Source organism: Chiloscyllium punctatum, chromosome 7 (assembly GCF_047496795.1).
Source record: "Chiloscyllium punctatum isolate Juve2018m chromosome 7, sChiPun1.3, whole genome shotgun sequence".
Taxonomy (NCBI): domain Eukaryota; kingdom Metazoa; phylum Chordata; class Chondrichthyes; order Orectolobiformes; family Hemiscylliidae; genus Chiloscyllium; species Chiloscyllium punctatum.
Window position 1 is genome coordinate 111,698,908 of NC_092745.1, and position 27,760 is coordinate 111,726,667.

Below are 27,760 nucleotides of genomic sequence, written 5' to 3' on the forward strand. Positions count from 1 at the left end.
ACCTAGTTTCCAAAAAGGCCCGTTAGATAGCATTTCCTCTTAAAAAGTTCTGATAGATTCGCATTAGGTTCCTTATCAAAGCTGCAAGCTCCAAAATTTAAATGCCTCATACACAAATTAGATGCAAAGTAAATTGCTTCACTTGCACCTCAAGTTGAGCAAAAGACAAGTCAGAGGAATAAAAGATGTACATCAATTTTTATCACCCTGAAGAGTTTTAACCATGAAGTCAGAAGCTTAAATGAGGTGAAGACAAACAAGGGAAGTGAGGAAAAGCAGTACAGAAAGACAGAAGAGGTGGATAGAGCTACAGAAGTATTTATTAGGCATGCTACAGCAAGCGAACAGAGTACACAGAAAAGAAAATCAAAGCCAACACAACCATCAAACATCCCAATTTTGTTAGAAAATTAATTTTAATTGTGCCTCTTTCAAACTATACTGAGATTTACATTGCTAGAGATCAAGATGTAAAAACGTAACTAATATAGAAAATATATATGACCTTTTTTGCTACATAGTTCAGATATGCTATGTATGTGATTTATGCTAATACATAGATCTGAAAAGTTCTTGGCCAAACTACTTAAATTTAACAACACTTATAATTGTTGGACTTTCTTCAAGTGATGAACTTTACTCATACAATTCCTCTTATTTGAAGATACAGAACTGTTTATATTAAAGTCTGCTTCTGTTCAAATACAAAATGTTTTGAAGAGGTTTATTAAAACTGAATATTACAATGCAAGGTAAATTAAGACTAAAGGCACATAAACTTTGGTCCCACCTGGTTGTCCATTCTAGAAAACTGCCACAAAACTATTCTTTATGCTCCTTATTTTGAAGCATTTCTCTTTTGCCTTTCTATGACACATGCACCAATTTCATTAACTAACTAGACTGGACTGCACATGCTCAAAAAATCCACAGCCATTTCAGTCCTTAATTACAAACTAAAGATGGTAATAGAAATGCACATAAGCAATTTGCAATGTCAACTCCAAACATCTACAAAATGTATATTCAGCAACAAGCAAGACTGTAACTTAGTGCTAACACTTACACAATACTCCCAACTATTACTTAAATTCTCCAACCATGTGCCCAAAAGAAGGCCCCAGCTTCACTTTCGTAGTATATTCACTTGTATTAATAGTTTATCAACTTTAAGGCACATTTCTCTTCATATTTTTCTACTAAATAAAAAGACATTATTCAAATTTTCAAAAACTAAAAATGAACGAATTATCTGAAAAAAACTTCAACATAAGAATGTTTTGAATTTTTATCCCAAGCAGTTGCTGAATGAATTTCCTCTGCCCGTTCTAGTGATTGCTCATCCTCCAAACTTCAATGTAACAAATGTATATGTGAAGGAATGACAATAGCTGGAATTGCTAAACTGTGGTCCCACCTTCCTGAAACAAGTCTACAACAAACCACAAAATCAAAATCAAATAATTGAACTGTAAGCTTTCTCTGGGTATTTTCAGATAGTCGATTTGGAGAAGGAGACTCTCAGGTGATGGTTCTCTCCAAGATCATAGTTGTGAAGGTCAATGAGTGCCTGAATGGCTTCCTCCACAGAACACATTTGCAGTAACGCCATTTTGTGATCTCTTCTGAAACAAAAGAAAGAATTAGTGAAGTGTACAAAACTTTTTCAATATAAAACTGTAGCTATGTTCCCTTGATTTGCCAACAATATTTAGTGCTTTCAATTCAGGAAACCCACAACCTTAAACACTCAATAATCAGACTGAATTTTACACAATTAAATGAGATTTTGAAATCTGATGGTTAATACTAATTTTAATGTACATTCTCAATTGAATGAATTTTTCAAACTAAAAACAGCAGAGCATTTAATTACATAGACCACAGAACAGTACCACACAGGGCCAGGGTCTTCAGCATTCTGGGTGGACACCATCCACAATGCCAAAAATAATCCAACCTGCCTGCACATGGCCTGTAAGATACTAATGCAGAATTGGGCCATTCGATTCAATCTATTCCACCATTTGATCATGGCTGACTTATTTCTCAGCCTCATTCGCCTGCCTTATCCCCATAACCCGTAATCCCCCTTACCAATCAAGAATGTCTTAAAACACCCTCCAATGTGATCTCCACAACCTTCAGTGGAAATGAGTTCCAAAGATTAACCAGTGGCTGAGAAAATACCATGCTACTTCAGCTTTATAGGGTTGTCCTTTCGCTCCGGAGGCTTCCTTCTCCACATCAACTCTATCCAAGCCTCTCTGCATTCTCCAAGTTTCAGATACCTCATCTATCTGAACTCCATAGAATATATCCAGGGTCTTCAACAGTTCCCCTTATGACAAGCTCTTCAGTCTCAGGATTCTTCTAAACATCTTCAGGACCCACACCAAAACTGGCACATACTTCCTCAAATACCAGGCCCAAAACTGCTCAATATTCTAAAGTGTTTTTTGACCAGAGCTTTGTACAGCCTCAATAGTACACTTTTTTTTCCTAGCCTTTTCGAAACAAAATGATAACATTGCCTAACTGCCTACTGAACCTGCATGTCAACATCAAGAGAATCTGAACTAGGACTCCCAACTCCCTGTGTACTTGAGATTTCTGCAACCAGTCAGCCAACCCTCTTTTCATGCCAGTATCTTGCCCCGAACACTTACCTTATTTAATAGTCTCGAGCGGTACTTTGTCAAAGGCCTTGTGGAAATCCAAAAAGATCATGTGCATTGGCTCTCCTCTAACTTGCTTGTTACATTAAAAGAACCATAAAAGATTTGCGACGCATGATCTTCCTTTGATGAAGCAGTGCTCACTCAGCCCTGTTTTATTATGCACTTCCATCAAGTACTCTGCAATCTCAGCCTTAATAACAAATTCTAAAGTCTTACCAACGAAAGAGGTCAGACTAACGTTCCCATTCTTACCAGTATTCTGCCTTTCTCCCTTCTTAACCAAAGTCGTTACATTAGTTGTTTCCCAGTCCTCCAGCACCCTCCCTGACAATTGGCCCAGATGACTTATCCTCCTTTGAATCTTTCAACCGCACCCCCCACATCCTGCCACCCCACCGAGACCAGACAGACCCTTCAAAGAGCATCTCACCCAGACCCAGTGCATGCCACGCTTTCACTGTAACCATGCATTTCCTCTCCATGCTTCAGGCTCACTGCCTTTATTCCTGATGAAGGGCTTTTGCCCGAAATATTGATTTCGAAGCTACTTGGATGCTGCCTGAACTGCTGTGCTCTTCCAGCACCATTAATTCAGAATCTGGTTTCCGGCATCTGCAGTCATTGTTTTTACCTCATGCATTTCCTTTGTCTAAACCCCCAGCCTACACATCCCTGAATGTTATGGGTAATTTAGTATGACAAACAGACCTAAGGATGTGTAGATCAGACTACGTGAGCACCTGGAAGAAACCCATGCAGACATGGGGAGAACATGTAAACTCCACACAGTTGGCAGAGTTTGAATGAGCTGCCAGAAGATGTGCTGGAGGCTGGTACAATTGCAACATTTAAGAGGCATTTGGATGGGTATATGAATAGGAAGAGTTTAGAGGGACATGGGCCGGGTGCTGGCAGGTGGGACTAGATTGGGTTGGGATATTGGTTGACATGGACGAGTTGGACTGAAGGGTCCGGTTTTCATGCTGTACATCTCCATACCTCTAAATAAATGGAAATGGGGTTTTACCATAAAGTATCCAAAATTCTCAGTTATCATTCGTGATTTTGAAAACAAACCTCACTTCTGAGATTTGTGCAGACATGCTGCCTAGACTAGGTAGCAATTTCACTATGTTGGTTACAAGAAATGTTAATTGGTTTCCTGGTACAACTACGAAAGATATTTGAAAAATTTGTACAATTTCAAATTCTGAATCTATTCCCACAATCATTAAATGCAAATTGAGAATCTGAAAAGCAGAAAGCAATGGCCATAATGAGCACCTGCAGAGAGGGAGAGTTGGAGTTTCAGGTTAATGACCTTGCATCAGAGCTGAAAAATGTTGGAATGTAAAAAGATATTATGTAGGGGATGTGTGGGACAAGGACAAAGGTAGGTCTGTGATTGGTTGCAAGATAGGAGGAAGGGCAGCAGATTTACTAATACTACAGAGCTAAAGGTGTTGGATGATAGGGCAGGAAAAGAAACAAATACGAAAATGCACCTACACACATGCTAACAGCTGAAAACAGTTTTTAAAAAAAGCAAAAGGATACAAAACAGGTGGGGGGGTCGGGGGGGCAATTGGAGGAAGTGAAATGAAATGAATGAAAGGAGAAACTGTCCAATGAGGAAGCAAGTTCAGCCACAAAAATGTCGTGTCTCTTCAGACCATCCTATTTGGTGGGGTGGTGGGAAAGAAGGGAGAAAGGAGGGGGGGTTTTGGGCACCTGGACAAGATCAGTGAAAAGGAGACAGTTAATATGCCGTTCAGCACAGATGTAAGTAAAGCCAAATGTGACAAATCGGAAAGTAAAGTATGTCATTTGAAATAACTAGCATTCACAGAAAGATACTTACTGGAAAAATTTAAAGCCCTTGACTTTGCCACCAGTATTTGTAAAAAGTATCTTGAGATTATCTTCAGTAATTGAAGGTCTGTGAAAACATTAATCAGAGGATGAAAAATTTTGTCCCACAATCACCATCAAGTTAATTTCTTGATAAGACAGACAATTACACTTTGATTACTTACGGAATATTTGAAAGATGAAGTGTAGCAGAGGGAGGGAATATATTCTGAAAATTCTTTGATCCAGGTTTTTTGAAACGATGAAGTGGAGAATTGGTAAAATCTTTTGTCAATCCCTGATCATCCAGACCTTCTCGAGGTAGCTGCACGGTCTGGTGTTTGGACAGTGTGACACGGATAATCTTTCCATACATTTTCTGCCCATTTAAATGGCTCATGGCTAAAAGGGAAGACTTAATTTTATAAAGTGCATTTTCTAAACAAAGTCAAGGAAAAGAGTGTTCAAATGTATACAGAATCTTACCCAATTGTGCCTGGTTCACATCAGTCATTTGTACAAGAGCACTATCTTTTTTATTGTATAAAATCTTCACACGCTGCACATCACCATAAACACCTTTTTGCAAAGTGAAAGAGTTAAGAAAAATAAAAAGTTATGCACATAACCAAATTGACAACTAACAAAACAAATTGACAGAGCAATGGAACATTCAGATCAGACATCAATGTGAACAAAGTTTTGACATCCAAAATGAGTACATCAAATCAAAATTTAGCATAGTGATTATCTGAAGAGAAAAGTCTTGGTAAAATCCCTCAAAGCTAATGTGAAGTGATTCTAAAGAACATGCAAAATAATTTTAAAACATGCATTACCATAAATAAAATAGCATCTATGGAGAGAATTACAGCAAAAGAAAGAGTAGCAGAAGATTATCTACTTATCTATAAGCCGAACTGCTAGCTATAAATAAGAATTAAAAAGGTGAAAATTTTAAAATCAATAATAAAAAGTATAGTGCTAACGATAACATACCGAAGAGGGTAAACAGACTTTGGGGCGTAACCATCTTTAGAAGGAGAGAAGAGCAAGCAGCGTAAGACAGGAAGAGAGAAGAATCGAGGAAGAGCGGAGATGAACAGATCATCCATAACGAAGGGTGGTTCCCGCAGAATGGTGAGGTGGTCATGGATCATGGTTCAAGGCAGTTAATTGGGGCAAGTTGGTCCGAGGAACATTTTGTTCAAGCACAGAAGCATGAACACAAGGAAAAAGGTAGGGATAGGGCAGAAAAGAGGATTGGTATTGGGAGGGTTGGGAAATGTGAAATAAACACACAGGGTCAGAAAGAGGGATGGGATGGGTTGGGGTGGAGCAATGCAGAAGAAAACAAGGAGAGGGAAACAAAACAAAAATAAATATATAGGTCAGTACACAGGAAATGCAAGGAATTTGGTCAGAAAATGGCTGGTTCATGTACTTTACAAGAAAATAGAGTTGAATGTAGTCACCCAAGACAAAAAAAACATGGGCAAAATACATTTATAATCAAAGAATTACAATACTTCATATTACATGAAAACAAAAAAAAACATGCACAAAAAAAGCCTTGAACTTGGAAGTTAACTGCAGTGTCATGGTGAGGTATGAAATGCAGGCAAATAAATATCGTAGAGGTTGTTTAATTCAAACATTACACTTAGCATGCAGAAGTACAGCATGAAGGAAGTTATTAAAATGTTACCAAAAAGCTTTCTACCGTTTAAAACTATACAGAAGTTAATTTGAATTTTATAAAGTGTGAACAGAACCTTGGGCAACTTCTCCTGTGAAGTGTTCAGAAAAAAAAGCCACATTTCATACCAGCTTTTGCTAAAGCCAAAATGAAAATAGAGGTACAAATAGATCATTTGAGGACAAAAGCCCAAGAACCAGCGTATTACACAATACAGAGATTTGCACAGTGAAAGAACATGTTGTTTCGATAATAACAAAATGAAGGTTATCAAGGAAGACAAAAAGTGGGGCGGGGGGGGGGGGGGGGGGGGGGAAAGAATGTCTCAAATTCTTTGGAAAGGACCTTTAAGAAAGGCAACAAAGCAAAGTTTACAGAAAGCAAGATTTCACAGCAAACAACATATGCAAGCATGACAACTAAGCAGTAAGACTACACAATTGCACAGACTTTTGCAGTGAAGAATGAGGTTATTTGGCAAAACTGACATATACAACACAAACCTCCTCTCAAACTTCCATCTAACACCATCAACACATTCTATTCCATTCACCATCTTCTACTCACATGCATTTAAATAGGTGTTACAAATAGCAATACTTCAACTACTGCAGATGGTAGGGAGTTCCACATTTTCTCCAAGTAAAGAAATTCCTTGATTTTCTTCATAGGATGGTTTAGGAATTTTATATACCCCTCATGATACATGTTTAGGCATTTCTTCATTGCAATCATCATGAACCAATTTATAAAAACCAATAAAGTCACCTCTCCCATAACAAAGAGGTCCCGATTGTTCAGACCGGTTTGCTCGTGGCGGCCTCTTAAATCAAATATCGTCCTTGCAAACTTGAGTGCTCTTAAGTACTGATATATTTGCAATATTTACAGTATCTGTTACCACTCAAACCTCAGGTGGTTGATCAACCAACACCTTCAAACCTGCATCTCCCCCCCACCACAGATACCAAGTGCTCTCTTCAGTAACCAGAAGACTTTACAATGCTAACAGGCACCCAAGCACTGTCGGATAACATCATAAAGACATTCTGATAAAAAAGCAGATAGCCAAGTTGGGTAACCTCATAACATGATTTAGTGGAAGTGAGAGAGGGAGTGTCACTGTTTGTCCTTCATGGTCCATCTGTTTTGATAGGACCTACCCTCTCAGGGGGTGGTAATTGGGATCCAAGTCAAATGTGTTTGTTGAAAAAGAAGAAATGACATCACCATAGGAAATGATGCCACCACAGGAAATGACATCACCAAACCAAGGAAATCCAAACATAGAAATAGAAAGCACGCTACAGTGCCAGTGCTTTGTTCAGAGGCTCACTGAAGATGTTACCTAGTATGGTGATGAAACCTTCCAGCTCAGATCAAACCTACATCCAGAACCTCAAACTGATCTACAACAAATCTTCTCAAAAACGTGCTAACATATATTTATGCAATTTAAGTCTCTTCACCACTTAGCATTTTCAGTTTACTGACAACCTAGCTCTGGTGTATATCAGATAACTGAGTGGTCCAATGTCTCTTCTGTTAGACTTTTGCTCTCCTAAACCAATCCAAGCAGTTTACTTGCAGTTCTTCTGGCTTTTTTCAACAAAATTACAAACTTATACCCCCAGGAAACCTTTGTACCACTTAGATTCTCGATTTTCCTAGCCGGAGGTACCTCCTTATCAAAATTAAAATTCACCACATCTTATTTATGTTTAAATGAAATGTCACCTTTGCTTTTGGGTTGTGCACAACACTGGATAAACCAGCATTAATTAACTTCCCTTGAGGTGAAGCCATCTTTTTCAACCTCTGCAGTCCACCTGACATAGGTGCAATAAATGCTGCTTGAACCTACAGCAATGCAATTAAGAATGCACATACAGTTCCAAGTTGAAATGGGAGGATAACCGACATCTGCATGGCAGTATTCCCATACATCTGCTGCCTTCATACTTCAAAAAAGGTGGGGAATGCAGATTTGATAGAGGTGTAAAAGGAAGCTTGGCGAATTGCTATTAGGCATTTTGTAAATGGAATACATTTCTACATTTCATGGAGTGAATATTTAAGTCAATAGGATGTAGTCAAGTGGGCCGCTTTGTCTTTGCCAGTATGTGTCGGACCGAGTGTCGAGGTGCATTCGTCCAGCCAAGGCGAAGTGAGTTATCACTTTCCTGACTTGTGGCTTGCTGGAGGAAGACAATCCTTGGGAAGTCAGATAACTTGCATGCTACAGAACTTGTACTTCAGTATTTATATGGCAGATCCACATCAGTTCCTGGTCAATGGTAACTTGAGGATTCAACAGTAGGGACTCAGCAATAGTTTGAATGTCAAAGGGCAGATGACTAGACTTTTTTTTGCTTGTTCATAGTCATTGCCTAGGATTAGTGTTGCATGAAAAGTCACATGTCAATTTTGAGCCTACATTTCAATTGTGTCCAGGTTTTAATGCATACAAGCACAAATTAGATCAGTATTTGAGGATTTATAAATGGTACTGAACACTGCAAATACTAATATCTCCACTCCTGAATTTAAGTTGGAGGGAAACTGACTGAGCAGCTGATGATGATTGAACCTAAGACACTTTCCTGAGAAACACTTTAGAGATAATCCTCAAGTTGAGATGATTGGCCTCCATCAACCACAGCCAGCTTCCTGTGCTAGGTTAGATTCCAACCTGTGGAGAATTTTACTTTCCACTGACTTCAATTCTGCTTTGGTTCCATTTCATCTCACTTGGTCAATAAGCTGGCTTGATTTCAATGAGATTCCTGATGAAGGGCTTATGCTCTTAAAGCGGATTCTCCTGCTCCTCAGATACTGCCTGACCTGCTCTGCTTTGCCAGCACCACATGCTCGACTTCATGGTCAGTCACCTCATCCCTGGAATTTAGCTCTTTGTCTACATTTGGATCAAGGCCATAAATTAGGACGGCAGCCAAGCTAGAACCTGGTGTGTGTCAGTGTGCAGATTACTGTTAAGTACATTTGACATTACATACAGTCAAAGATAACTGTCACTTTGGTGATGGAGAACAGTGATGGGATGGCAGCTGAGCAAATTAGATTGATCCTTCTTTTTGCAGACAGGACATAATTGGGCAATTTTCCAGAGTCCTTTTAGCGTAGCTGTTGTTTCGGGACAGTTTGAGATATAGCTGGTTCTTGGATATGCTTGCAGTATAAAGCTGGGTTTTTTTTTTAAGCCCGTGACTTTTCTTATAGTCAATGCCCTCAGCTTTTTCAAGATCATTAACGTTGAAACTAGCACTAAAGAAGACAATGAATCAGAAAACAATTCACTCTCCACTTAATAACAAAGTGAGCTACTTAATAACTCATCAATTGCATGAATTTTGAAAAGTACTCCACCAATCATCTAGGCACAAAATTACAGGTTAAGTATGAAAGTTGAGACTACATTTGAGGCATACCTTTCATAATTGCTAAGATTATTTCCAAAATAGCAATCTGAACCGACAGACTTTATTAATATCATGTAGACAACTGGACCCAAAACCCCCACCTTATTGGCATTATTTTCCACCTGCACTTGTTATTGTTAACAACATTCATCAATGCCAGTAATTTATTTGATCATAGAAATTTTGTTTCTTAGCCAGTAGAACATGAAATATACACATATACAGTGCAACAAGACACTGGATAAGGAAGACAAACAAATGTTAGAACAATTTAATGAAATCAACATACTTTGAACATAAGTATGAAGCAAAAGATTGTTGAAAGAAATAAATTATTACCTCGTCATTCAGATTGCTAACCAGAAGAACACTGTGGTTGGCAGAAGCAACTCCAGACATTGCTACACGCCCAGGCATAGCCAACGGGCTCAGGGATCCTGGAACAGCTACAAGAGAAGATCAAATACATCATCAAAATAAAATTAATACTAGTTACTGGAAGTAAACATCCCATACAATATAGGGGTTCTGTCCTGACTAGAGACTGAAGACAAGTTTACTGAGCTAACAGCAGAATTGTAGAGCCACTTTCTGATTCACAAGAAATGGCTACTGGATTGCTGGAGTTGGCACCAGTGGCCCCAAAGGTAGGTTACTGAAACTTGGTAGAATTTCTACTGCAAGTGGCAATTTGTATAATGAAGAGTGTGGACTGGGCTGGGTGAGGCTGGTCACTAAAGTTCTCAGAAGCAAATAAGACCATCCATGTTTACTCATTCATGATTTTCAGTACTTAAGACCACACAGGAGAGATTAAGTGGTAATTGTGAAACTTCAGTTCATAAATGAGCTTCTGTTCCCAGTCATGGTGGGTTAAGAGAAACTGATGGCAATAAAAGTGAACATTAACAAAAAAAGTTAAATTGAATGGTGACAATAGGGCTACTCACAAATTTCCTCAAAATCACAAGTTAATCCCTGCAAAGACAGTATGATCATCCAGCATCCTCTCTCCACTAATCAACACCTCATACAACAAGTTTAGTTCCTAACAATTAATGAGATAAAATGTCAGTAATACAAATTTCCTCCGATAAGTGACCTGTATAAACAACTGGAATTTAAAAATATGTATGCAGAATTTTAGCAGTGCTGTGCTTAGAAAGTTATCAGTAGATTTCAACAAGTTGAGATAACTGTTGTTTCGGCATAATTAACCCATTCAGGAAGCTGGATGCCATCTTATCCACATACTATGATGTTTTGCAATCCTAAATACTGTTCAGTACAAACATCTGAAATTCCAATCCCACAAATCCAAAATTACATGATGAAATACGCAAGTAAACTGGAAAAGGGTTAATTTTCTACGGATTAAACAGTGTTACATCAACCTTACCTATCGGCTATACTGCAAAAACAGCAATACTGAAGGAACAGAGTTATATTTCCAAGTCAGGATGGTGAGTGGCCTGGAGAGAATTTGCAGGTAGTACTGCTCCCATTTATCTGCTACCTGTATCTAGTGGTATTTTGGATGGATTTCAAAGGTGCTGTCCAAGAATTTGGTTTAATACCTTGGGTGAAATGCAGGTCCAATTTACTTAGCAAAATTATTAATGCAATGCCAACCTGCAGTCTGTGCAAAGCTTAATGAGGTTGGGAACCCAGAGCCTCCACTGTATGGACTGGACATCATTCCTGCTGGAGTACCTGAAAAATGGAAGGCAAAAAGAAAAATCACCTCAATTTGCTTATACAGTCCAGATGCTTGTAATCTTTACTCAATTAATTTAAAAATTAGCACATTCATGTCATTATAGTAGTAACTGTAGGTCAATACAAACATGTAATGCACAGATCTGTTTCAAATGGAAACAGTCACAGATGACCAAAACAGACCCTTCGTTCAATTCATTGATAGTGATCAGGTATCCTAAACTAATCTAGTCCCAATTGCCAGCATTTGGCCACATCCCCCCAAATTTTTCCTATTCATATACATTTAACACTTAAAAGGCATCTGGATGTGCATCAGCCTCCTGCACCTCTTCTGGCAGCTTGTTCCATACATGCACCACCCTCTGCATGAAAAGGTTGTCCCTTAGATCCCTTTTAAATGTTTCCTCACTCAGCTTAAACCTATAACTTCTAGGTTGTGGATTACTCTACTCTGGGGGAAAGAGACCTGGCTATTCAACCTATCCAGACCATTCATGATTTTATAAAAAGCTTCCAAAAAGGTCACCCCCCCCCCCCCCCCCCCAAACTCCAACACACTAGGGAAAATAGCCCAGCGTATTCAGCCTCTGCCTATAGCAGAAACCCTCCAATCCTACCAACACCCTCGTAAATCTTTTTTGAGCACTTTCAAGATTCACAACATCGCCCTTATAGTAGGGACACCAAAATTGCACAGTATTCCAAAAGTGGCCTAACCGATGTCTTGTACAGCTACATGACCTCCCAACTCCTATACTCAAAACACTGACCAGTGAAGGCAAGCATACCATATGGCCTCTTTACAATCCTGTCTTAACGCCACTTTCAAGGAACTATGAACCTGCACCCCAAGGTTTCTTTGTTCAACACCACTCTCCAGGATCTTATCATTAAGTGTACAAGTCCTGCCCTGAATTGCCCTACCAAAAGGTAACACCTCAAATTATCTAAATTAAACTGCATCCTCGGCCCATTTGACCAAGGTCCCATTGTACTCAGAGGTAACCTTGTTTGTCGTTGACCTTTTAAGTTTTATTCTTGTATATAGGTTTCACTATAAGCCTCAATTTGACTTTCCCTTAGAAATGCATCTGGTTCTTTTGTACGCAACTGTACTGCTGGCCTCAAATGATTTTCTTGAGAAAACGTTATACAACCTAATGCCCTTGTCCAAGATATTTTTTAAAAAAACAAGACAAACTTCAAAGACATAGCTCATGTGGTTGATTACTCAATCACAAATATGAAATCTCTAAATCTACATACAATTAACAGAATAAATTATAAATGGGAATCATCACGACCCTTCAGAAAAATCAATGCAAACCCAAAGCTAACACTTAAAATCGGAAATAAAGATAATTGTAGAAACTAATATGTAGTAGATTGAATTTTTAAAATGAGATTGAGAGCTTTTTATTAGATAAGGGTGTATTTTATCCCCTTTATTAGATTAAGGAATATGGATCAAAGTTAGGTAAATGGAGTAGAGGTATAAATCACGCTGACTAGATATCCCAAACCAATCAAGGTCACCCCTCAGCCGCTGATGCTCCGGGAAAACAGCCCAGCTCATTCAAACTCTCCCTATAGCTCAAATCCTCCAAGCCTGGCAACATCCTTGTAATATCTTTTCTGAACCCTTTCAAGCTTCACAACATCCTTCCAATAGGAAGGACACCAGAATTGCATGCAATATTCCAAAAGTGGCCTAACCAATGTCCTGTACAGTCACAACATGACCTCCTAGCTCCTGTACTCAATACTGACCGATGAAGCAAAGCATACCAATTCACTATCCTATCTACCTGCGACTCTACTTTCAAAAGGAGCTATGAACCTGCACTCCAACACTCCATAGGACCTCACCACTAAGTGTATAGGTCCTGCTAAGATTTACTTTACCAAAATGAATCACCTCACATTTATCTAAATTAAACTCCATCTACTACTCAGTCCAACGGCTCATCTGATCAAGATCCCATTGTAATTAGAGGTAACTTTCCTTGAGTAATGTCTTTCTATATTTTATTGTAGAAATCTTTTATTAATCAAAACAATTTGATGTTGTCCAAATTTTGAAATTATGCCCCAATTCCAAGCCAGATCATTTAAACAATGAATACTGATCCCAATATGATTCTGGGCAGACCACTCAGTTTCTGTCAGCTTTGTAACTAACTTTAAACCACCATTTTCCTTGTGATCTCATAATTCATTTTTTCGTGCCCTATTTCAATATGCTCATTTTTTAGTCAGGATCCCTTTTAAACTGCTATTTAAAAAAAAACTTGTCCAAATGTCTTATGACATAAATCTTGAGAGGTAGGACTTGAACCACAGCTTCCAGACTCACTGCGCTACAACAAAGGTTTTAGAAATGTACTTAATGCTAAAAGGACTGCACCTGACATCAGTTAGAAACTAACAGACTATAATTCCCTCATTCATTGTTGTTCCTTTAGTTTGAGGAATTAATTCAGAGAAAGCACCTTGGTAAAATGAAGAGCTCTCAGGTCAAGCCAGAGAGTTGTGCAACTTTAAGCAATTTCCTCACATCCCCTACCAACATCCTGCTTTCTGGTTACTGATCCCACCATCAAGGGGAAAAATTATCGATCTGGTCTACACTGCTGAATTTTATATTTGCATTCAATGTCAACCATGCCTAATTCAGCAACCAGCATATGTCAGCATATACAAGTCAATATGCCTTGATGTACTATCAATCTCTTTTTTTTAAAAAAAGTCAAAGGATGGAACAGAACAGAATAAAAAGAATGCAAAAATTCAAGTGTTAATCCAAGAATCTCAACAATTCAGGTCTATCATCAAGTATTACTTTACACTCAAGTGCAACAGAAAATACACATTACAGGTGTGATGGAAGGTTGGGTGGGATGCTCTTCAGAGGGTCAAATGGCTTCCTCCCAAACTGCTGTGGTTTGATGATTCTATGAACTTTTCTAGTCAGAAAAGCACATTAAGTGATTTCTAAAATATATTCATCCAAATCTTTAAATAAATGAACCAGGTTAGCCAGACATGGTAGACCACAGTAAAAAAAAATGCATCTACATTTTTTCTTGAATATATTCAGTAATTTGGTCTCCACTACGTTAAAATTTCCACTGGGTCACCAGTGAAGAAGCCTCTCCCATCAGTCCAAAATTCTATAATTAGAGAATGTTGTTCTAGCCACAACCCTGCATCCGGTCTGTCCAGTAGTATCAGAATTATACACTTTTCAAACCAAACCCTTCATTCTTCCAAATTCTCAAATACAGATCTGAATGACCCAATCTCTCCATATACAACATACTTGCTTTCACAGAGATCATGCTGGCGAAACTTCATTGCACTTGCCATACAGCAGTTCATTTGTTTTGAAAGATAAAACAACTAAGACTGTGCAAAATATTTCAAGAGTATTAAGATTCTGTTCCAAAACATTCTTGCTCCTCTACTCAAATCCCCTTTCAAATGAAGGCCAAGATACAATATCCTTAACTGCTTGCTGCAGCTACATACTTTGTGAATGGACACCCAAGTCTGTTGGTGCATCAATATTTTCCAACCTACCATTTAAATAATGCTCTGCCTTCCTATTGTTTATAAAACAAAACAAAAAGGAGGACTTCACACAACCACATTGTACGGCACTTTTCATATCGGTCTACTCATGCAACCTGCCTAAATCACCTTGAAGGTCTTTTTCTTTCTCTTCACCACTCAATTCTGCCTAGCCTGCCCTCATCCAAGTTATTCACTTTAGCAGGAAGATTTTAAAAAAAGCGAGTGCTAAAGCAGAGAACCAAAGCAGAATTGTGAACTGTAGCTATAAATGAAGTTTCAAGTGAGTCACAAAATTAGTATGGCTAACAGGTTGCTATCCCCTATTATGGGGTAACTCAAAGATATTAGATTATATTAGATTAGCAACAGTGTGGAAACAACAAGTCCACACCGACCCTCCGAAGAGTAACCCACTCAGCCCCATTTCCCTCTGACTAATGCACTAACACAATGGGCAATTTAACATGGTCAATTCACCTAACCTGCATATCTTTGGATTGTGGAAGGAAACCTACAGACACAGTGGGAATGTGCAAACTCCACAGTCACCCGAGGCAGGAATCGAACATGGGTCCCTGAAGCTGTGAGGCAGCACTGCTAGACACCGTGCTGCCCCAATGGGTATTATATTTCATTTAGAGGGATATAGGTGAGATCATCCCCAAATTGTGCAGTTTTGGTCTAAAGAATGGATGCAAATGGGTTGGAGATCTTTCAGAGGTTTCAGACTGATAACTGGAATGAATGGTGTGTGTTATGAGGATAGGCTGTGCAGCCCAGGCTTGTTTCCACTGAAGTTTAAAAGAGCAAGGAGGAATTTCATTATGTAAGATCCTCAATGGTCTTGAAAAGGTAGATGCACAAGGGATAGTTCTTCTTGTTGGCAAGTCCATTACTTGGGGACTCTAGATATCAGGATTAAATAGGAATTTGGAATTTGAAACAGATCAGCCATGATCTTATCAAATAGCAGAGGAGACGAGAAGAATTGTATAACAGGGGAGGCCAAAAAGGGACTAAACAACATGTTCTGCACTTGTTTTGCAAGTTCATTCAATTATTAAGAATTGTACAGCAGGACAAGAAAGAAGTGTCAATACAGTCAAATGACTGTTTGAAAGGGAGATTGTGCTTTGACCGATTGAGTCATCCAGCATGAAAACACATCCTTTGGCCCAACTTGTCCATGCCAACCAGGCTTCCTAAACAAAACTAGTGTCATTTGCCTGTGTTCACCCTATATCCCTCTTAAACCTTTCCTATCGACATATCTGTCCAAGAGTCTCAGACGTTGTAAGTGTACTTGCCTCTACTAATTCTTCTGGTATATTGTTCCATGTACACACCACCCAGAGAGAAAAAGTTGCCCCTCACGTCCATTTTAAAAATCTTTCCCCTCTCACCTTAAACCTATGCCCTCTAGTTTTGGATTCCCTTACATGGAGGATGAGACCTTGGCTATTCACCTTATCTATGTTGCTTGTGATTCGATAAAAGGTCACCCCTCAACCACCTACACTCCAGAGAAAAAACAAATACCTACACAGCTTCTTATACTCTCCAGCCTTGGTAATATCCCTGTAAATCTTTTGACACCCTTTTCAGTTTAATAACATCCCTCCTACAGCAAGGCAACTAAAATTGTATGCTGTACTCCAAAATGTGGCCTTATCAATATGCTGTACAAGCTATAACATGACATCCAAGCTTCTGTACTCTATGCTCTGACAGATGAGGGCAAGCATGACAAACACCACGTTCACCACCCTCTGTACCTGTGACACTACTTTCAAGGAACTATGTAACTGCACCCTCAAGTCTCATTGTTCCATACTGCCCAGGGCTCTACCATTAACTGTGCAAGCACTGCTCTGGTTTGTCTTAGCAAAATGTAACACTTTGCATTTACCTCAATGAAACTCCATTTGCCATTCCTCAGCCCACTAGCCCAGTTGATTAAGACTGCATTCAGAGGTAACCTTCACTGTCCACTGTTCTGCCAATATTGTTGCCATCCACAAACTTACTGATCATGCCTCATTCTCATCCAAATAGTTTTATATAAATGATGAACAGTAGATCCAGAACACCGCTGATCACAGGCCTCCAGGCTGAGCAACCTAAGCTATCCTCTGTCTCATACCTTCAAGCCAATTTTGTATCCAATTGGCTAGCTCTTCCTGAATTCCATGTGATCTAACCTTACTAACCAGTCTAACATGCAGAATCTTGTTAAAGGGCCACATAAGGTTAGTGGACAGTAAGGAGGTAGTAACTAAAGCCTGTAAGGAACTAAATCTTCCCCTTAGGTCACGCTAGGGGTCTGAGTAGGTAGGGAGCAGATGAAGAGCACAAACTGACTGGTAGTCTAAGGTGCAATTGTTTTAATGCCAGAAGTGTAGTAGGTAAGGCGGATGAACTTAGGGCTTGGATTAGTGCCTGGCAGTATGATGTTATTTCTGAGACTTGGTTGAGGGAAGGGAGTGATTGGCAAATAAATATCCCAGGATATCAATATTTCAGGTGGAATAGAGGGTGGTGGTGGTGGGGGGTGGGGGGGGGGGGGTTGCGTTACTGGTCAGAGGATATCACAGCTGTGCTAAAGGAGGGCATTATGGAGGACTCTAGCTGTGAGGCAATATGGGCGCAGTAACAACGTTGAGGCTGTACTTCAGGCTTAGCAACAGCGATCGTGAGGTAGAAGTACAAACATGTAAACAGATTATAGAAAGATGTAGGACCAACAGGGTGGTGATGATAGGGGATTTTAATTTTCAACATGGACTTGGATTCATTTGGTGTTTGAGGTCAAGATAGAGCAGAATTTGTAGGAGCATCCAGGAGTGTTTTATAGAGCAATACATAAATAATCCAAAATCGGGAAGGGGCCAGCCAGGTGGTTAAAATTTCAGGAGGGAATAGCTTTGGGAACAATGATCACAATTCTGTAAGTCTTAGAATACTCATGGACAAAGATGAGGGTGGTCCTAAAGGAAAAGTGCTAAATTTTTGGAGGGGGGGGGGGGGGGAGGAGGAGGAAGAAGAGAAAGAGAGAAGAGAAGAGGAGAGAAGAAAAGCAGCCAACTTTAGCAAAATTTGGCAAGACCTGGGGAACGTGGATTGGGAGCAGCTATTTGAAGGTAAATCCACATTTCATGTTTGGAAGGCTTTTAAAGACAGGTTGATTATAATGCTGGACAGATGTGCCCCTGTGAAAATGATGGATAGGTATGGCGAGCTTAGGGAACCATGGATGACAGGTGAAATTGAGAGACCAGCTAAGATGAAAATGGAAACATACACAAGGTCTAGGCGACCAAAGACAGACAAAGCTTTGTAAGAATATCAGGAATATAGGACCAATCTGAAACGAGGAATTAAGAGGGCTAAAAAAAAAAAAAGAGGCCATGAAATATCTTTAGCAAACAGGGTTAAGAGAAATCCCAAAGCCTTTTATTCATGTATAAAGGAGCAAGAGAGTAACTAAAGGGTTGGCCCACTCAAGGACAAAGAAGGAAAGTTATGGAGTCAGAGAAAATGGGTGAGATTCTTAAATGAGTACTGTGCATCAGTTTTCACCAAGGAGGGGACGTGATGGATGTTGAGGTTAGGGTTAAATGTTTGATTACTCTAGGTCAAGTCAGCATAATGAGGGAGGAAGCATTAGGTATGCTAAAAGGCATTAAAAGGTGGACAAGTCCCCTGGTCCAGATGGGATCTATCCCAGGTTACTGAGGGAAGCAAGAGAAGAAATAGCTGGGGCCTTAACAGATATCTGTGCAGCATCCTTGAACACAGCTAAGGTCCCAGAGAACTAGAGAATTGCTAACATTGCCCCCTTGTTTAAAGGAGGGTTGCAGGGATAATCCAGGTAATTACACAACTGAGCCTGAAGTCAGCAGCAAGGAAACTGCTGGAGAAGATATTAAGGGATAGGATCTATTGCTATTTGGAAGAAAATAGGCTTAGCAGTTAAAAGCATCATGGTTTTGTGCAGGGAAGGTCACGCCTTAACAACTTAATAGAATTCTTTGAGGAAGTGACAAAGTTGATTGATGAGGGAAGGACTGTAGATGTCATATACATGGACTTCAGTAAAGCATTTGAGAAGGTTCCCCATGATAGGCTGATTGAGAAAGTGAAGTTGCAGGGGGTCCCAGGGTGTACTAGCTAGATGGACAGAACTAACTGGGCAGCAGGAGACAGTAGTAGTGGAAAGGAGTTTCTCAAAATGGAGAATTGTGACCAGTGGTGTTCCACAGGGATCAGTGCTTGGAGCACTGTTGTTTGTGATATACATAAATCTGAAGAAAGGTCCAGGTGGTCTAATTAGCAAGTTTGCAGATGACACTATCTGCTATTTCACCAATCTTAGTGAAGGGGACTGTCCGAGAGTACAGAATATAAATTGATTGGAGTGTCGAATGAGAAATGGTAGATGGAGTTCAATGTGGGCAGATGCAAGGGGATGCATTTTGAAAGATTCAATTCAAGAGCAAGCTTTACAGTAAATGGAAAAGGAGAAAGTGAGGACTGCAGATGCTGGAGATCAGAGCTAAAACTGTGTCGCTGGAAAAGCACAGCAGGTCAGGCAGCATCCAAGGAGCAGGAGAATCGACATTTCAGGCATGAGCCCTTCTTCAGATTCCTGAAGAAGGGCTCATGCCCAAAACGTCGATTCTCCTGCTCTTTGGATGCTGCCTGACCTGCTGTGCTTTTCCAGCGACAGTTTCAGCTCAGTAAATGGAAAAGCCCTGGGGAAAATTGATGTACAGAGAGATCTGGGTGTTCAGGTCCATTGTACCCTGAAAGTGGCAATGCAGGTTAATAGTAGTCAACGCATATGGCATGCTTTCCTTCATTGGACAGTGTATTGAGTTCAAGAGTTGGCAGGTCTACAATTGTACAGGGCTTTGGTTTGACCACGTTTGGAATACTGCATACAGTTCTGGTTGCCACATTACCAAAAGGATGTGGATGCTTTGTAGAGGACACAGAAGGTTCACCAGGACATTGCCTGGTATGGAGGGCACTAGTTATGAAGAGAGGTTGAATAGATCAGGATTACTTTCACTAGAAAGATAGAGGTTGAGGGGTGACCTGATTGAGGCCTACAAAATCATGATAGGTATAGGCAGGGTGGATAGCAAGCATCTTTCCCCCCTGCCCCAGAATGGGGGCTCAATGACAAGTGGTCATGAGTTCAAGGTGAGAGGGGAAAGTTTAAAAAAAAGAGAGATGTGTGGAAAGCTCTTTATGCAGACGGTTGTGGGTGCCTGGAACACTGCCAGCAGAGGTGGTAGAGGCAGGCTCATTAGCATAATTTAAGACATATCTAGACAGATACATGCATGGGCAGGATGCAGATACTGAGAAAATGGGAGACAGGTTTAGATAGAGGATCTGGATCAGCACAGGCCCTTTTGGAGGGCCAAAAGAGCCTGTACCTGTGTGGTAAATGTTTAAGTCCATGTAGATGTCTACCATTGTACTTTTATCTCCTTGGTTACCTCTTTTAAAAAAAACTCTCAATTTTGAAAAACAATTTCCCACAACAAAGTCATGCTGATCATCCCTAATCAGTCCTTGCTTTTCCAAATGCTAGAATCTCTTCCAACAACTTACCCACCACTGGCACTGGGCTCACCAGTGTGCGTGTCATTCCCTGGCTTTTCCTTGCAGCCTTTCTTAAAAGCAATGACATAACATTAGCCACATTTCAGTCTTCTGGTACCCCACGATGGCTTTCAATGATACAAATATCTCTGCCAGGTGTACAGTAATTTCTCCCCCAGCTTCTCACAATGTGCTGCAATACACTTGATCTTGTCCCAGGAATTTAGTGGCGTTTAAAAAGCGCCAGCACCTTCAGTTGTGTAATGGTTGCCTAATTGATCATTAAGGCACTCTATTCTCTCCCTAGTTATGCTTTTGCCCTTTTAAAAAAACATTTTTAGAATCTCTGGATCCTGGGTCCCCTTTTAGACTATCTGATCTCCCTCTTCAAATGTACTCCTACACCTCCAAAATTCCAAGAGATTCACTTGGTCTCAGCTGTCTCTATACCTGAGATCTCTTTTTTGACCAGTGCCTCAATATCTCTAGTCATCTAAAATGTTCCCTACTCCTTTCAGCCTTGTCCTTCACACCAAACAGGAACATACTATCCTTGAACTCTTATCTGTCTTTTGAAAGACAGATGTCCTTTTACCTGTGAACAACCTGCCCCAAATCAACTTTTAAAAAAGTTTGACTAATAACATCAAACTTGGCTATGCCCCAATTTAGAACTCAAGTTGTGGACCTGGCCTACCCTTTCCCATAATGACTGTAAAACTAATAGAATTATGGTCACTGGTCCCAAAGCAGTCCCTCACTAACACCTCAGTCACTTGCCCTCCCTATAATTAGAACTCTGAGGAAGTAACAGCAAAATAAAAGAGGGATCTTGTAGATGTGGTGTAATTAGATTTTCAGAGGAACTTGACAAGGTGGCACATCAAATATTAAACTAAAGCTAATTTTTTTTGTGTAAGGGGATGAAGAGAGTTGGAAGGTGGGGGGTGCAGGGGAGAAACAAGAGAACAGTTACAGAACTGGTTGCCTACAAATGGGTTACTTTTTCACTGACAATGTCGACTGGCACAGGGATCAATGCTGGGGCTATTTACAATGATATCAACGAATGAAAGGGCTTTTTGTAAACTTTGATGTAACCATACAAGAGACAGGCAGGTGATTATTACATGAAAAGGACAAAAGCAAGTCTGCAACAGGATACAAACAGGTTAACGGCATGGATAAAATAATTGCCAGACTGAATATAAGACAGACAATATGAATTATTCACTTTGGGAGACTAGAAAAGCAGCATAATATTTGAATGGATACTGCAAAACACCTTAGTACAGAAGGATATCAGGATCTGATATTTTTAAAAATTTAACCATGGGAAGTGGAATCGCATTTCTTCCTCATCCTTAGTAGACAAGTAGTTTCCCTCAGTTCTTAGCTACTCCCACAAGGAGAAATACATGTTCTCCATGCCAACTCTGTCAAATCCCCCAGCGTCTTATGATTTAAAAAGGTCATTCTCATTCTTCTAAATTCCAAACACAGGCCCAACCTATTCAACCTCTCCTCATAAGAGGTCCTTCCATCCCAAGGATCATAGACAGGATCGCAACTAACACCAGCACATCTTTCCTTAAAAAGATGCCAAATAGCATAAGTAGTAAGTGATAGACAGAGCTAAGCAATTCCATAACCAATGGACTAGATCTAAGCTCTGTGCTCCTGCTAGTCATGAATGATGGTGGATAATTAAACTGACTATAGCAGGCTGCTTTACAAGTATCCCCATCCTCAGAGGGAGCCCAGCACAATAGGGAGAAAAAAAACAGGCATGATAAATTTGCAATCTTCAGTCAGAAGTGAGAGTGGATGATCTCTCTCAATCTCCTCTTATGCTAGGGTCCACTGAAGATACCAGTCTTCAGCCAATCGAATTCACAATAATCAAGAAATGGTCGGTGGCATTAGATATTGCAAAGGCTTTGGACCCTGATAACAGTCCAGTGATAATACTCAAGACACGTGCTCCAGAATTTGTTGCTCCCTTAGTGAAGTTCTTAAACAGAGTTACAATACTAGCATCTACCTAATAATATGGAAGATTTTCCAGTTACGTCCTGTACACAAAAAAGGACTAAGCCAATCCAGCTAATTATGTCAGTCTATCAATCAATCATCAATAGAGACAGAATATATGTCATCAATGTTATCAAGCAGCACCCGCTGAGCAATAACCTGCTCACTGATACCCAGTCTGGGATCGACCAGGGCATCCTGCTTGACCTCATAACAGCCTTGGTTTCAACATGGACAAAAAGCACAGGATTTCAGAGGTGGAGTCAGAATGACAGCCCTCAACATAGAGGCACACCCAATGGAGTGTAGCATCAAAAGGAGCCCCAGCAAAACTGGGTACTGTTGGCAAACACTCCACTGGTTGAATCATGCCGACCACAAAAGGAAGATGGTTGAGATTATTGGAGGTGGTCAGTCTTCTCAGGAGTTCCTTAGGGTAGTGCCCTAGACCTATCTTCAGACACTTTAACAACGATGTTCCCTCCATCACAAGGTCAGAAATCGCACAATGTTCAGCTCAATTTGTGAATCCTCAAATACTGAAGCAGTCCCCATTCAAATGTAACTAGATCTGAACAATTTCCACACTGGAGTTGACAAATGGCAAGTAACATTCACCCCACACAAATGCCAGGCAATGATCATTGCCAATAAGAGATAGTCTAACCACCACTCATGACATTCAATGGGATCCTAGGGATAACACTGACCAGAAACTCAACTGGACTTGCCATATAAATAAAGGCTACAATAGCAAGTCAGTGACGCGAAGTACTTCAGCAAATAACTCACTTTCATGCTCCCCAGAATCTATCCTCTATCTACGATAAGAAGATAGGAGTGTGATGGAATACTCCCTACTTGCCTAGATGTGTTCAGCTCCAACAAGTTTGACATCATCCAGGACAAGCAAGTCTGCTTGATTGGCACCACAATCACAAGCATCCACTTACACACTACTAGTGAGCAGTGGTGGAGCACTATCTACAAGATGCGCTTCAAAAATTCAAAAGATCCTGAGAGAGCACCTTCCAAACACACAACCACTTCCATCTAAGGACTAGATTAGTAGATACATGGGAACACCACCAATTCCAAGTTGCCCTCTAAGCCACTTACTATCCTGAAATGGAAATATATAACCATTCCTTTATTGCCACTGGATCAAAATCCTATAACTCCCTCCCTTAAAGGCATTGTGGGCTTACTGACTGCAATGGTTCACTATCACCTTCTCAAGGACACTTGGGACAGGCAATAAATGCTGACCAGGCCCCCGTGGCCACCTCCCATGAATGAATGGGGAAGGAAAAAGGTATCAGAACTGCTCAATATTCCAGCTATATAATTTTTGAAGGATCTCACTATTTCCATACTCCCTTTGAAATAAGAAACATTTTGTTTATCTTATTACCTGAACTTTGATGCAAGCATGGTGTTTCGTGCACAAGGACTCACAAATCCTTCTGTGCCATAGTTTTCTCCATTTGAGTAATATTCAGCTCCTCTATTCTTCCCACTAAAGTACATAATCTCACATTTACCAATATATTCCAGTGGTCAGATTTTTGCCCACTTGCTTAATCTATAACCTTCTACACACAGCATCACAAATCAACACTTGCCTTCCCATTTACTTTTGGATCATCCAAACTTGGCTAGAGTACTTTTACATTCCTCCTTCAAGTCATAAATATATATTATCTTAGAGTTTAAGAGGAAGAAGTGATCTTATAGAAATATGAAAGATCCTTAGGAGACTTGACAGAACAGACGCTTGCAAGGCTAGGTTAACTTAAAAAATATTTAGGAAGGGGATGACAACAATTTTCTCAGATGTTTATTAGCTGCAACATTTCCATCAAAAAGCAATGGTATCATTTAATGCTACCAGCAAGGTAAAATGGATAGACTGTATTACCCAAGTCTAATATTGCTATAGGAAATACAACTTGATCTTAGTTGTGAAAACATTTCTAGATAAGCCAACCAATTATAAATCTCACTGTGAGCAACTTGTGTTTGCTATCAAAGCAACCAGCCTGAACAGATGTTTCATTAATACAAATACTAGTGATAGTGAATTGGAGATTAACTTGAAATATAAAGTTAAAATTATGGAGCTCTAGCTTGAAAATGGGATTCAGAAAGGGTGTTATTTGTACTTAAATGTATCTTGGACAAGTTATACACTGAAGGAAATCCAAGTGAACATTATTAGGTTGCATCCTACCAAGAAGGGAGCTCTCCTTTGCAAATGCTGCAGCAATGGCAGGATCCATTGATGACTGGCCATCTCCTGAAGGAAGATCTGGACGGGTGTAATCACGACTTTTATCATTGTTGTATTTTACATTCAAATTCACCAATTTTGAAAAATCAATCCTGAGGGTACAGCAAGCATTATAAATATTCTGACCATCCAGAGCCTGTAAAGATCAAAAAGGTTATTCAGTAGATGAAAAACTAGAAGTACGCACATACTTGAACACAAAGGCCAGATGGACACAAAAATCTACTGTATCTTTAACAATTATTTTGTAACTTTAATTATGATTACGCAATACTGCCTTTTAAAGATAAAAACTTCACTTTGATAAGTTATGTGAAAAAAAATCAAAATGAAGTATCCCCATTGAAATGTCATAGGATATTGCTTCAATGTCCCACAATTAATTACTTCCAGCATAGACTGCGATTGTACAAGTAAATGATCACGAGTAAATGGTGCTTTGCTATGACACACCATGGATAATTGCCAGTGTGGAACATTTTAACACAGCCTGTCAGTGTCATCAATATGCTGGTAAGGGGAGACCACGTCATTAATATGCAAATCAATTGCACATTCCACCCTCCAACTTCTCTTCCTAAAGCTTTATTAAACACTATACTACGTAGATTGCAAAGTCAGAGAGAACACACAGATTATGGGGTTGGGGATGGGGTAAGCAGAAGGGCCTGATAACAGCATGTCGAGACAAACCAAACAGAAACTGGAAGTATAGGAGACATAAGATCCCTAAATGCATGATAGTAACATTCAAGTTACCAACTGGCCATTTGCATGGATAGCTACAGACATGTCACCCCATTGATTTGGAGCAAAATGGCAAGGCACCACCCATGGGCTGCTTGTCTCCTGGGTAGGTTTGGGTGGAAAAGAGAGGGAATGAGGAAACTGGTGAAATCTAAATTAATCCCACATGGTTGCAGGGTCCTAGGGTGGAAGATGAGGAGTTCTTCCTCCAGGCGTCGATAGTAAGGGTTTGTCGATACAGGAGTCCCAGGATCTGCATGCCCTTGGCAGAATGGAAGAGGGAGTTGAAGTGTTCAGCCACAGGACAGTGGGGTTGGTGGATGTGACTGTCCAGAGGTGTTCTGTGAAACGATCCACAAGTTGGTGTCCAGTCTCTCCAAAGTAGAGGAGAACACATCAGGTGAAACGGATAGTGACATTAGAGGTGCTCTCAGCCCCCCGGCCCACAAGGCTCATTCCTGACAAAGGGCTTATGCCTTAAAACGTCAATAGTCCTGCTCCTTGGATGCTTTTCCAACATGACACACAACCCCAATCTTCAGCACCTGCAGGTCTCATCTCCTAATGCCTTGAAAATAATATCTAACTTCCAGCTTAGGTTGGAATAAATTAAGAAATATTTGAAAAAGTGTAGTTTTATAATAATGAACATTGTCAATAGTTAAATTTAAATGAGACAGACAGGGAAAATAAAGCAACTAAATATTACTGCCTTTTTAAAATGCTCTAGCTTTAAGCATGTGCAAGTGAAACAACTCTGCTGTATTCTAACCATTCTATGATGATGTGATGATGTGCCCAATGTAGAAGTATGCCAGTTACTGGTAAAAGACTAACTTTCATCCATTATGATGTACCAACTTAAGTGGTGCCCAGGAGACAAAATCTTTCCTGTATGTTGTGGCTTTAAATTCAAATGGAGAGTGGACAATTCAGCATACTAACCACTTATCATGCTTTAGCGAAAATTCAAATAAAGAAATTTTGACAGTGGTACCAACACCAGACTAATAATCCAGTACAGAAGGCTAAAACACCACACATGGGTTCAAATCCCACCATGGTAGATTGTGAAATTTAAAGTCAATTTAAAAACTAGACTTTGTTATTTTAATTCAAATGTTGACCGTTGATTACCAAACAAACACACACTCATCTGGTTCAGGTGATGGCTTTTTAGTAAGGAAAGCTGCTACCTCCGTTTGGTCTGGCCTACATACAGCGCCAAACCGACAGCAACATCGTTGACTCATCTGCTTTCTGGGCAAGGTGATGGGGAAAATGCTTAGCACACATCCCATAAGTGAATAAAACAAAACATGCACACTAATACAGAAGACACTGCTACATGACATCATCATCTCATTAGTGGTTCAGTGAGAATGAATAGGTAGCCCTTGAAACTGAAAAAGTAGCCCTAAAAAAATTTTGACCACGGTTGACAACGAAACAGAAGTAACATTGGATGAGTATTCATAAAATTGCTACAAAATCAGAACCATTTGGATCATCTTGTCTGTACCAGCTGTTTGACAGTGCTACCTGATTGCTCAACCCCCCATAACACTGCAATTCTTTTACTTCAAAGTCTTTATTCTATTCACTTTTATATAGTACTCAATCTATTTCTGACACCAATTTAGTAAGATCACAACCCAAATAAAACAATTCCATACACTTCTAATTCTTTTAAACAATCATCTTGATTCTGCACCAAAAGTCAATGGAAGTATTTCCTTCTCATTTGATCAGAACCACTGATTATTTTGAACATCTCTATTAAATCTCAACCTTCCCCATTTTGAGGAACTCAACTCAACCTTTTCCAGACTGTGAACACCACATGCCCTTCAACACTTTGTTCTATTCTGAACAAGCATTTCTATATCCTCTTGAAGACCTTTAGATCTTCCTTAAAATATGGTGTCCAGAATGTAACACCATACTCCAAATGAGTCCAAGAAGCATGTACTGAAGATTTAGTACAACTTTTAGTCGGTTTTATTTTATTTGTTTAATTAAAATAAACTGGCCATTCATTTCAATGGCACTTTTCACTGTTTCCTCCCAACTCAAAGATTTGCATTCATATATACCCTAC

General features: G+C 39.7%; 1 protein-coding gene across 2 annotated transcripts in view; it reads right to left on the reverse strand.

The window, feature by feature from the left end:
• Window positions 1-302: 302 nt before the first annotated feature.
• Window positions 303-27,760, reverse strand: part of ptbp2a (polypyrimidine tract binding protein 2a) — a 75,861-nt gene continuing 48,403 nt past the window's right edge. Inside the window, exons 8-15 of one of the 2 annotated variants that reach the window (XM_072574604.1) lie at window positions 24,853-25,048; window positions 11,304-11,384; window positions 10,011-10,117; window positions 5,532-5,565; window positions 5,019-5,111; window positions 4,718-4,934; window positions 4,543-4,620; window positions 303-1,622 (exon numbers count right to left, since the gene is read on the reverse strand). In XM_072574604.1, coding sequence (XP_072430705.1) covers window positions 1,493-1,622; window positions 4,543-4,620; window positions 4,718-4,934; window positions 5,019-5,111; window positions 5,532-5,565; window positions 10,011-10,117; window positions 11,304-11,384; window positions 24,853-25,048 — 936 coding nt within the window. In that variant the 3' untranslated portion in view covers window positions 303-1,492. Of the gene's footprint in view, window positions 1,626-4,542; window positions 4,621-4,717; window positions 4,935-5,018; window positions 5,112-5,531; window positions 5,566-10,010; window positions 10,118-11,303; window positions 11,385-24,852; window positions 25,049-27,760 lie in introns of both variants that reach the window. The other variant, XM_072574602.1, reaches the window with a different exon arrangement.